The 12,663-nt window shown below is 49.0% G+C and overlaps 1 protein-coding gene across 1 annotated transcript; it reads right to left on the reverse strand.

Moving 5' to 3' along the window:
- Positions 1–319: 319 nt before the first annotated feature.
- LOC123435785 (cell division control protein 48 homolog E-like) lies at positions 320–2,791 on the reverse strand. The gene has a single exon (XM_045115591.1). It carries the CDS (start codon positions 2,789–2,791, stop codon positions 365–367), a length of 2,427 nt encoding a protein of 808 aa, XP_044971526.1. The 3' UTR covers positions 320–364.
- Between the last annotated feature and the right edge of the window lie 9,872 nt (positions 2,792–12,663).

The following is a 12,663-nucleotide window of genomic DNA, read 5'->3' on the forward strand; positions in this document are numbered from 1 at the left end:
AACTAACCATTTGCAACAAAAGAACAAAACAAAAACCAAAGGGCAGTATAACAGAAGGTTTATTAGCAATGACAGTGAAAGTAATTGGACTAGTAAATTTAATAGAAAAAAAGCATCACATACAATGATGCTAATAACCTTGTCACACAGACTGGAATCGGAGACTAGGTAATGCTTTTATCTTTTAGGTGAAGGATACAATCTTCAGTTTATATATCACAAAAAATTCAAAAAACAAGTTTATATATCACATGGACGTAAAATAATTACAGGGTCTTCCCATTCTTACAGATGATAGCATAATATAAATAAGTACAACAAGGAAATTACTGAATTAGGCTAAGTTCATGGCACAGCAGACAATTTAACTGTACAAATCATCGTCTTCAGCTGCCACCGCAGCGGATGCAAAAGGATCGGTCGCAGTGGTAGCACCTGCCACCGGCTGGTCAGGGAAACGGAACTGACTGCCGAAACCACGTGATTGCTGCAGCGTCTGAGCAAAGGCCTGGTATTTGCGAATATCGGCATCACTCACACTCCGGCGTGCATACCTCATGCTCTCCTCGAAGTGAGAAGCCTTGATCTCAGCGATTTCATCCATTTCGTCTTCCTCCATGGCTTCAGGGTTTTCCTTGCGTCGCCTCTCCTTTTCCATGTCCTTTTCAATGTTCTCTCTGATGGCATATTTGCATGCACGCTGGCAGATTTCAGTGATATCTGCACCGCTGAACCCCTGTGTGTATTTGGCGAGAGCATTCAAATCAACATCTTTGGCCACAGGAGACTTCCTGAGGCAGGCTCTGAAGATCTGGAGCCTGGATTCAACATCAGGTAGAGGAATGTAGATAAGCTGATCAAGGCGCCCAGGCCTGAGCAAGGCAGGGTCTATGATGTCTGGCCTGTTGGTAGCGCCGATGATGAACACGGTTTTCTTGGCATTCATCCCGTCCATCTCGGTAAGAAGCTGATTCAGCACCCTATCGGCGGCACCTCCGGCATCGCCAACACTGTTTCCTCTCTGAGTGGCAATTGAGTCAAGCTCGTCAAAGAAGAGGACGCATGGCGCTGACCCCCTAGCCTTGTCGAAAATCTCACGCACATTGGCCTCACTCTCACCAAACCACATGGTAAGCAACTCTGGCCCTTTGATGCTGATAAAGTTAGCCTGGCACTCGTTAGCAATTGCCTTGGCCAACAAGGTCTTACCACAGCCCGGAGGTCCATAGAACAGAACACCTTTGGAGGGAGACATACCAAACTTCTCAAATTTCTCGGGATGCTCCACCGGATACTGGACGGTCTCCTGCAGCTCCTTTTTGACGGTCTCCAGGCCACCAATATCCTCCCAAGAGACATTTGGAACTTCGACAACGGTCTCACGAAGAGCAGATGGGTTGCTTGTCCCTAGCGCAATCTTGAAATGGTCGTTCGTGACAGCCATGGAATTCAGTATCTCTGCATCAATGGTGTCATCCTCGAGGTCTATAACGTCCATCTTCTCACGGATGCACTGGAGAGCAGCCTCGGTACAAAGGGCAGCAAGATCAGCGCCGACATACCCATGAGTGTCCCTCGAAACATGCTCCAGCTCAACATCTTCAGCTAGCTTCATGTTTTTAGTGTGAATTCGGAGAACCTCAAGCCGTCCAACTTCATCAGGGACCCCAATGTCGATCTCCCGGTCAAACCTACCAAATCTTCTGAGAGCAGGGTCGATGCTATTCGGGCGGTTGGTAGCACCCATAACAATAACATGGGCACGTGATTTAAGCCCGTCCATAAGAGTGAGCAGCTGCGAAACAATACGCCTTTCGACCTCTCCGTTGGTCTTGTCTCTCTTTGGGGCTATGGAATCAATCTCATCGATGAAGATGATGGCCGGCGCGTTCTTCTCTGCCTCTTCAAACGCCTTTCTGAGATTGCTCTCACTTTCTCCGGCCAGCTTTGACATAATCTCTGGGCCATTAATCAGGAAAAAGAAGGCACCTGTTTCATTGGCCACAGCTCTAGCAATGAGGGTCTTGCCAGTCCCAGGTGGCCCATACAGCAAGATGCCCTTGGGAGGCTTCACACCAATGGACTTGAACAGCTGGGGATGGCGCAGTGGGAGCTCAACCAGCTCTCTGATCTGGGCCATCTGTTTCCTGACCCCACCGACATCGTCGTAGCCGACATCGTCCAGCTTCTCCTCATCCTCCCTCCTGACCGGTTCGCCGTCGCAGAATATCTCTGTATCAGGCGCGACGATGCAATACTCTGCAGGGTCAGTCTCTATGACTTTGAACTCCACACTTGTCATCCCGCCTCTCACAAGGAAAAGGTCTCCTTTTCTGACGGGTCGATAGGCTTCGAGGAAGTATGGTCTCAGGAAGGCTTCGAACAGGTTTCCGTCGATCCCTTCCACCGTGTCGTCGATGGGAAGTACGTGCACGCGCTTCCCGTATTTGACGTCTGGGCACTGATGAATAGAGACGACGTCGCCGAGCCGCACCCTCAGGTTCTTCCTGACGACCTTGTTCATCCGGATCTTGGTATGCTCGCACGTGTCGTCGGGTAGCGCAATGCAGACCGTGTCTTTCCGCTTCTTGCCCTTGAGCAGGAGCGTGTCGCCGGTGAAGAGCTGCAGCCTGTCTATGGTGTCCGGGTGTAGAGCGACGGCGGAGTTATCGTCGCGGGTGGCCTCGTCGACCACCAGCCGGTTCGGTGACTTCTTCCTCTCAAGAATCGCCGTGGAGTAGTCCTTCTTCCCGCTCGGATCGGAGGAAGAGGGCTCGCCGTGGATCGCCATGGGACGCGGATTTGAGATGCTCGATTCGATTCGATTCGATTCAGTTCGTCGCGCTGAGTTTCGTGGCCTCGTGGTGCAATGTGAGGAAGAACTCGAGGGGGTTGGCTTACCTTTTATAGCCTCTCCTCCTCCGTGGAGTGGGGGCTTTGTTCCGACTTCGTTTCGAATCGAAGTTGCGGTACAAGTCCGAGCTGAAAAGGAAGGGGAGTCGGCCTCCAGTCTCCGGACGGAGTCGGCCTTCTTCAGCCATGGGAAGTGATCAGGTGAACGAGATTCCACTTCAGCTAGGAAACGGTGGAGCGGTGGCCTCTGATGGGTAGTGTTGGCACATAATGTGTTCTGATTTTTTTGTACTATATTGTTTTGAAAATATGCTATTAATCATTCTTTTCGACAATAAAAATACATTAATGGAAAAATCTAAGTGAAGGCGTGTGCATTACTTTCTTCCCGTGCGGCGGTGCAATTATCGTAAATATTAATGGATACATGCAGCTGTAGGGTAGTAGTGTGACTCAGATAAAAAACCTCCCTTTTAGTGAGCCCACAACATCATTACTAGCTCCATCACGTATTACCTCATGGCTACAGCAGCTTGCTTCTTTTTATAACTACACTTGGCTTGGTATGCAGTATACGGATGCACTCAAAATAGCCTGTAAAAATGCATGTGTCAGTCAAATTAACTGTTAAGTACATTTATAATATTGAAATTACAACTCGTCCCTTCTCCCTTGTCTAATCAGTACTCATTATTGGAACCTAGCCAAGAAAAGTTTAGTAGCTGACAAAAAGTTATGATAATTAATTTAAAAACTTTTTATTGCTGAGATAATAATTTGGCAACTACAACTTTCTTCACGAGGTAACTACACCGATTTGTTGCTTAAATCTGACAACTACGATCGCTTAAGTCCGGCAACTACATCAATTTAAACTGATAAGCATGTGTAAATATGTGACAACCATATCCACTTAAAATGTGACAATTACACTTGCTTAATCATGGCAATCATGTACTGAGAACATGTAATGCAACTTAACATGTTTATTTTTTTTGGCAACTAAGTACTTTATAATCTGGTGACTAATACGTTTAGCATAGCAGCCAATTAGTATTTATGTATATGGCAACTAATCACTTTATAATTTGGAAACTAAATATTTTTAATTTGACAAGTACAATAATACAACTAATCATGCAATAGTTAACTTGACAAGAACTTGGCTGCCGACTCTACCTAGCTCTGACATGCAATGCATGCTCCTCGTTTTGGACTTTTGTGACCCTTTATATGCATGAGCTTGCATGTCATCTCTCCTCTTATTTTTTTTCTGGAAGAGAAAAGCCGATGCATGTGGCACATACATGTCGCTGTTGTCGACGAGGAGGCCTAGAGAGTTGAGTCGCAGGTGCATGGGAGCTAAAACGCGATTTGGCATGTGGATTACTAGCCGCCGCACGGAAACACGTACGTGCGGCGCCGCTACGTAGTCGGCTCCTACATTAATATCGTGAAGATATCAATTAGATCCGTCATCAACAACAATGCAACGTCGTAAAGACATTACATATATACATAATAAAAACATCAATTCCTTTTAGCTGCAACACGAACACTACCTAAACACCATTCGAGTCCAAATTCTTCAAAAACGACATCTTTAAAAGAAAAGCAGTGCATAAGCACCATCATCACCCAAACATAGATCTTAGATTTTCACCCGGAAGATGATCCGGGCAGTCAAAACAATACCTTCAACAAGATCAGTGCGAGGCACATCTAATTATGACCAGACCTCGGGGTTTTCACCGTAAAAACTAAGGCTATGTACTTCACCTATGTTGCCGCCCCCACTTGTCGTTGCCACTCCTACATGTCACGAATCACCAAGCAAAGTCCTTATGGCCATGAAGACTCGATCCACCACTACAACGCCTCAGACCTCAGTCGCCATGAGATTCTCCTCCATTGTCTTTCACCATGGAAATCGAAATACCGATGTGTCACATAATGCTAACAGATACCGAAACATCGCGTCACACCCTCCCGAGCCCATTCCAGCTGAAATAGGGACGCACACGATCGAATCCCATATGATCCAGCAAACCACATGCGTCAAGCACCCAATGAAGCTCTCCGACGAAGCATTCTGGAACTCGTCAACGCCTACATCCATGAGGGACGACAACCGACGGAATACCATCTTAGAGAAAAAGAACCCAAGGATTGGGCCACCCACCGGTTCCTTACATCAGGCCGAAGATCTCAACCACCACCGTCACCACCACCCGCAGCACGCGTGGATGAGTAGCTGAACCACACCGAGCCCCCAATCCACAATCGAGGCCGCAGAAGAAATCTAGGGCTGCTGCCCCGGCGCCCATCTTTGTCGGACAAACCACGCCATCCAATGCCACCATGAAGATCCGGATGGAGATCGTACAACGCGAGAAATGATGGGCCTCCGTCACCATCAGTCGCGTGAGGAGGACGAGTACCCGCTGCCACTGTCAGTCTCGTGGCCTTCGACCAGAGGTTTTCCTTCCACGAGAGCGGGGGAGCAATATTGGAGGGGGAAGCGGTGGCGGCTGTAATCTAGATCCTCTTGGGAAGTACTTGGATCAACAAATATGTGAGGTAAGACGGTGTGATATATCACAATCTCAGGATGAATAAACTGATTTATGGGGTCGTAAAATGACAATAAAAGGAAACACTAAAGCGCGTACTTAATATTAATATGCTATTGTGTTGCAGGTTCTTGACAAATGTCAACTTCTTGAAGCCATCCAGGAGAAGGAACAAGGATTCGATTCGCTTGGTACGAAACCTCACTATATCTATACATATACATAACTTGGTCTCGCATTTATTTTAGGCCATTTCAGAGTTCTGCTCTAGCCATTTTAGAATTCAAAATACATGTGCCGCCAAATCTGTCAAACTGTTAGTGGTACCAATCAAGATCATGCCATACAGTTGTAGAAAACGGGTTGAACTGGAGCATGGGCCAAAGGCAGCTCTTTTGTTTGGGTCGCATGCTTTTGAAAAGGTGTCGTATCTTGATTCTTGATGAAGCCACGGCCTCTATAGACAACGCAACAGATGTTGTCCTTCAGTAAACGATCCGGACAGAGTTCAAATATTGGACCGTTATCACAGTCGCCCACCGAATTCCAAAAGTTATGGACCGCTATATGGTACTTGCAATGAGCGACCGTATGCTCGTCTTATTGCGAGCTTATTTGGACCACATCATAGAGTTTCTAATTCCATATAATACTTATGAGCTGTATGCACTTCGAGGGAAAATAGTGGAGTATGATGGACCTACGAAGCTCATTGCTGCAGTTTCTCAGGAGATGTACGCGAATCAGTTTGAGAGAAACGAAGATGTGTGGATCAGAAAGAAAAACAGACATATTGTAGTCTGTTGCGGTACTCGATCTACTTGGAGTCTGCAGAAGATGCAGTGCCATCTTCAAGTAATTTCTTGATTTCTTTTAGCTATGTATTGCTACCTGAAATTTGAGTAATGTACAGTTTTAGCTTATGTTTGCTGACCGGTAACAAGCGCTGAAAGCTGAAGAGAGTAAATTCTTAAACGTTTTGTTGCTCCAGCAACCAAATATAGAAGTCTGAATGGGGGGAACTTCAAACCTGTAACCCTGCTACCACTGTCGACATATCATTCAAACTTCTTAGTAGAAGAAATGATGATGTATTTTTCATGGCCAAGTATATGATTTGTGTGCATTTCTACGAATTTAGTGACACCAAATAATGTGCATACCGGCATTATATTTCAGTCACAACTTCGAGTTTTGTTCTATCCTGGTAGGAACATAAGAACAACACTTAGATTCGGTAAATGAGGAGGACAACCCATTGCAACCTGCTACTGGTTCTCAAAGAACATGCAATGATATGTTGCTCTCAATCTCAAGATAATGACCTATTTTAGTGTACATTTTTACTCTGAGCTTACACAAAATATCATATTAGAGTACAAAGTGGTGTATGTAATAATGTACAACGACAATACGAAGCCTGAATGTGTGATGCTGAGAAAAAAAAGAGTACACCTAGTTCACACAAGGCGGCGACGATGCAACCGGCGGAGGAGCTAGCGCCGCCACGCCAGCGGGCTCCCGTTTTCCAGCTCCGCCTGCGTCCTCACCATCTTTGCCGTCGGCATCCTGCTCCCCCGCACCGCCATCTTGCCCAGCTCCTCCCTGGCCAATGCGCGCACATCCATGTCCTCCCTCCTGTGCCTCCTGCTCCACCGCACCGCGGCGGCCACGGTGACCGCGAGGAAACTCACCGCCACCACCCCGCCCAGGCCAGCCACCACCGTCCACGCCCACCACCGCCCCCGCACCGCCATGGGAGGCGGCGGCGGTGGCGTTGGCGGTGGCGGTTGCAGTCGCACCGCCATGTTGGCGCCGCCTCCTTGTAGCGTCGCCTTCTAGTTCTACCTATTGTTGCCTCACACAACTCTTACTCCAATCATGAACAAAGACACACACACACACACTCTCGAGAAACTCATACGCACACACGCATGTACCAGGGAGGCGCACAAAGCTTTGCCGATGCACTCTTCCCTGGCACCCAACACAAAGGCTACATTGTTTTTCCATCAGCCCTCACGACCCCTCTATTTTCCATTCACTTGTTCAACTTAAATAGCTCAGTACAAGTTACTCACACGATAGCACTACCAGCCTATCCTAAACTCACGCCATGACCCATCTGACGTGGTACACCGTACACACACGATCACACTAACTAACTCCCTCTGGCCACTCTCCTTCACGCACGAAGGTCGCTGAAAGAGGGCCACCCATTCATGCACGGACGACTTAACAGAACCACTCTGCTAGCCAAGTAGTAGCACAAGTACAAATCATTCGCTTCAGGACATGTTCATGCACACTGTCCACCAAGCCAGCTTCACACGACCGCTGCAGCATCTCGCCACCATCGGCATCTCACCTTGCTTGCCGCATCGCACGGCAACCCAACATCCCGTCTCCTTTGCGCGCCTTTGCGAAACTCGCCGGCTTCTTACGCATCACATGTACACCTTGCTGGACTACAACAGGCTACATAAACACCTTAGTACATGGAAATATATAAATCAGGATTAAAGCTAACACGCCACGCCGTAGTGCCCCGTGCCGGTCACCGCACACGCGGTCGCCGACGCATGGCGTGCATGGCCACGGCCTTCCCGTTGTCCACCGCGAAGGTCACGCACCTGGCCGCCATGCGTCAAGTTCTTGTCCCCCAGACGTCGTTGCCGAACGACTTGACGTCGATCTTGGAGGCGTTCTTGGACGCACAAACTTTGCCTGTCTCTTGGACACCAACAATGGCGATGCCACCGACTCCAAGTTGTACCAGGAAGGCATCCTAGTTACGCCTGGTGGCAACGACGTCCGCCACGAAGGCATCCCCCGCTCGACGCGCTCCTGCTCGCCGTCGGCCCGGACGTCGAGGGGCAGTTCATGCGGTCGCTTGGCTACTTGCTAGCCAAGTGGTGCCTGCTGCGGGAGATGCAATCGGCGCCCAAGTCGCTGGCCAAGCCGACGTCGCGTGCTTGTCGTACGCCACGGAGATGCATGGCTTCTGGGTGCTGAAAGGGTACGCGCCGGTGTTCGCCGTTCCCGCGTCGCCAGGGCAACGTTGATGACGATGATCACGACCTTGCCCCATGGCTGCCGAAGGAGCCGGTGCTGCGGTACGACCTGGTGCACCAGCAGCTGGAGGCTGCGGCACAGGTGGTCTATGCGGTGAGCGTACGCGGCGATAGCTTCATCATCGTCGGCGTGCGCGTCGACCACATACGGGTGCGCGTCGTGCGACTCGGGTATCGCAAGAAGGGCGACGCTGGAACTGTCGACGAAGACCATGTGTTGGACGGCGGGACTGTGGGTTCATTTGGATTAAACATAGGGGGTTTTGTGTAAAATGTAAAAAACGATTCGTTTCCTAACTTTAATCCGGACTGCGGGTTGATTTCAGGAAACATCAGGGGCTTTTTTGCAAAAATGCCACGATGGACGAGAGAAGCGCTCCGCGCTTTATTATTAGGGGAGATATGCTATTAATCATTCTTTTCGATAACAGAAATATATTAATATCGTGGAGATATCAATTACACATATCCTTTACAACAACGCAATGTCGTAAAGACATTACAGATATACACAATAAAAAAAATCAATTACTTTTAGCTGCAGCACGAACCACCACCTAAACACCATCCAAAGTTCAAATTCTTCAAAAACGACACCTTCAAAAGAAAAACAGTGCAGAAGCACCATCATCACCCGAACATAGATCTTAGATTTTCACCCTGAAGATGATTCGCGCAGTCAAAACAATACCTTCAACAAGATCAATGCGAGGCACATCCAATTATGGTCAGACCTTGGGTTTTCACCCTGAAAACTAAGGTTGTGTACTTCACCTGTGTTGCCGCCCCCCACTTACCGCTGCCGCTGCTACGAGTCACGAATCACCAAGCAAAGTCCTTATCGCCACGAAGACTCGATCCGCCATTACAAGGCCTCATACCTCAGTCGCCATGACATTCTCCTCCACTTTCTTTCACCATGGAAATTGAAATACTGACGTGTCACATAATGTCAACAGATACTGAAACATCGCGTCACACCCTCCCGAGGCCATTCCATCTGAAATAGGGGCGCACATGATCGAATCCCATACGATCCACAATCCACATGCGTCAAGCACCCAATGAAGCTCTCTGACGAAGCATTTTGGAACTCGTCAACGCCCAGATCCATGAGGGTCGGCAACCAACAAAATACCATATTAGAGCAAAAGAACCCAAGGATTGCGGCACCCACCGGTTCCTTACATCAGACCAAAGATCTCAACGAGCACCGCCTCGACCACCCGCAACACGCGTGGATGAGTAGCTGAACCACACCGAGCCCCCGATCCACTCGTCGTGCCACTCTTGCCGGCCACGGCGGCAGTCGAGGTCGCTGAAGAAATGTAGGGTTGCCGCCCCGACGCCCATCTTTGCTGGACAAACCACGCCATCCAGTGCCACCATGAAGATCCGCTCGGAGATCGTACAACGCGAAAAATGATGGGCCTTCATCGCCATAAGTCGCGTGAGGAGGACGAGGACCCGCCGCCATCGTTAGCCTCGTGGCCTTCGACCAGAGGTTTTCCTTCCGCGGCAGCGGGGGGGGGGGGGGGGAGCAATATTGGAGGGGGAAGCAGTGGCGGCTGCGCTAGAGATCCGCACGAGTCGCCCCTCGTGGGAGTAACACAGGGTAATGGTTGTGTGTGCACTTCTTGCCGCCTTTAGGTCCAGACACCTGGTAGGGAGTTCATAGGACGTGTTTGGTTCACCTCAGGTAATGTATTCAACTTTGTAATCAAATGTACTATGCACTACATTAGGTGAGGTATTGAGTGAATTCTCCTACACTAATAATGTTAAAGTTAAGTGCGTAAGAAAATACTTTCTTTCGTTCTTTGTCACCTAATCCTAGCTAGACGACTATGGTGGAATGACCTAACCGACCGCCCAGGTCGCCCCTGACGACTTCGGAGGTGCCCGCGCCGCCACACCAAAACTCCGCAACGAGCCATCCAACCCCTCGCAGCTGCTGGACAACGGCGAGAGAGCGCTCTGAGGGATCGATAGAAGACGTGTCTAGAGGGGGGGGGGTGAATAGACTACTTGTCACGATAAAAATTCTAGCCTTACCAATTTGATAAAGGACATAATTTCAGAAATACTAACAAGTCTAGTGCACCCTAGACATGCTAGTCAACATATATGGCAGCGAAAAAGTAAAGACTTTGCACATGTAAACGAGTAGAGGTTAGGAAGATCAAACACAAAGGTTGACACAACGATTTTTGGCATGGTTCCTATAGGTGGCGCTATCGTACATCCATGTTATTGGAGATTTCAACCCACGGAGGGGAACGGTTGCGAGAGTCCACGGAGGGCTCCACCCACAAAGGGTCCACGAAGAAGCGAACTTGTCTATTCCACCAAGGCTTCCTTCCACCGAGGACTAGCCTTACTCACGGTAGATCTTTACGAAGTAGGCGATCTCCTTGCCCTTACAAACATCTTGGTTCAACTCCACAACACGAAGTAGGAGGCTCCCAAGCGACACCTAAGCAATCTAGGAGGCACCACCCTCCAAAAGGTAATAGATGTGGTAGATCAATGAACTCCTTGCTCTTGTGCTTCTAAAGGTCGTCTCCTCAACACAAAAATCACTTTCTCACAGAATATGCATGTATATGATGTTGGGTAACGTCGCATGGGAAACAAAAAATTTCCTACGCGCACGAAGACCTATCATGGTGATGTCCATCTACGAGAGGGGATGAGTGATCTACGTACCCTTGTAGATCGTACAGCAGAAGCGTTAGAGAACGCGGTTGATGTAGTGGAACGTCCTCACATCCCTCGATCCGCCCCGCGAACAATCCCGCGATCAGTCCCACGATCTAGTACCGAACGGACGACACCTCCGCGTTCAGCACACGTACAGCTCGACGATGATCTCGGCCTTCTTGATCCAGCAAGAGAGACGGAGAGGTAGAAGAGTTCTCCGGCAGCGTGACGGCGCTCCGGAGGTTGGTGATGATCTTGTCTCAGCAGGGCTCCGCCCGAGCTCCGCAGAAACACGATATATATAGGAGGAGGGAGGGGGACCTTGCCTTGGGGTCCAAGGGACTCCCAAGGGGTCGGCCGAGCCAAGGGGGGGAGGACTCCCCCCCCAAACCGAGTTGGACTTGGTTTGGTGGGAGGAGTCCCCCTCCCTTCCCACTTCTTCCCTCTTTTTTTCTCTTTTCCTTTGATTTTCTTCTCTTGGCGCATAGGCCCCTTTGGGGCTGTCCCACCAGCCCACTAAGGGCTGGTGTGTCTCCCCAAAGCCTATGGGCTTCCCCGGGGTGGGTTGCCCCCCCGGTGAACTCCCGGAACCCATTCGTCATTCCCGGTACATTCCCAGTAACTCCGAAAACCTTCCGGTAATCAAATGAGGTCATCCTATATATCAATCTTCGTTTCCGGACCATTCCGAAAACCCTCGTGACGTTCGTGATCTCATCCGGGACTCCGAACAACATTTGGTAACCAACCATATAACTCAAATACGCATAAAACAACGTCGAACCTTAAGTGTGCAGACCCTGCGGGTTCGAGAACTATGTAGACATGACCGGAGAGACTCCTCGGTCAATATCCAATAGCGGGACCTGGATGCCCATATTGGATCCTACATATTCTACGAAGATCTTATCGTTTGAACCTCAGTGCCAAGGATTCGTATAATCCCGTATGTCATTCCCTTTGTCCTTCGGTATGTTACTTGCCCGAGATTCGATCGTCGGTATCCGCATACCTATTTCAATCTCGTTTACCGGCAAGTCTCTTTACTCGTTCCGTAATACAAGATCCCGCAACTTACACTAAGTTACATTGCTTGCAAGGCTTGTGTGTGATGTTGTATTACCGAGTGGGCCCCGAGATACCTCTCCGTCATACGGAGTGACAAATCCCAGTCTTGATCCATACTAACTCAACTAACACCTTCGGAGATACCTGTAGAGCATCTTTATAGTCACCCAGTTACGTTGCGACGTTTGATACACACAAAGCATTCCTCCGGTGTCAGTGAGTTATATGATCTCATGGTCATAGGAATAAATACTTGACACGCAGAAAACAGTAGCAAAAAAATGACACGATCAACATGCTACGTCTATTAGTTTGGGTCTAGTCCATCACGTGATTCTCCCAATGACGTGATCCAGTTATCAAGCAACAACACCTTGTTCATAATCAGAAGA

The sequence above is a fragment of the Hordeum vulgare genome, chromosome 1H (genome assembly GCF_904849725.1).
Source record: "Hordeum vulgare subsp. vulgare chromosome 1H, MorexV3_pseudomolecules_assembly, whole genome shotgun sequence".
Lineage (NCBI taxonomy): Eukaryota > Viridiplantae > Streptophyta > Magnoliopsida > Poales > Poaceae > Hordeum > Hordeum vulgare.

Coding starts and splice junctions, on each gene's coding strand:
- LOC123435785 (XM_045115591.1), bottom strand. CDS start 2,791: ATGGCGATCCACGGCGAGCCCTCTTCCTCCGATCCGAGCGGGAAGAAG.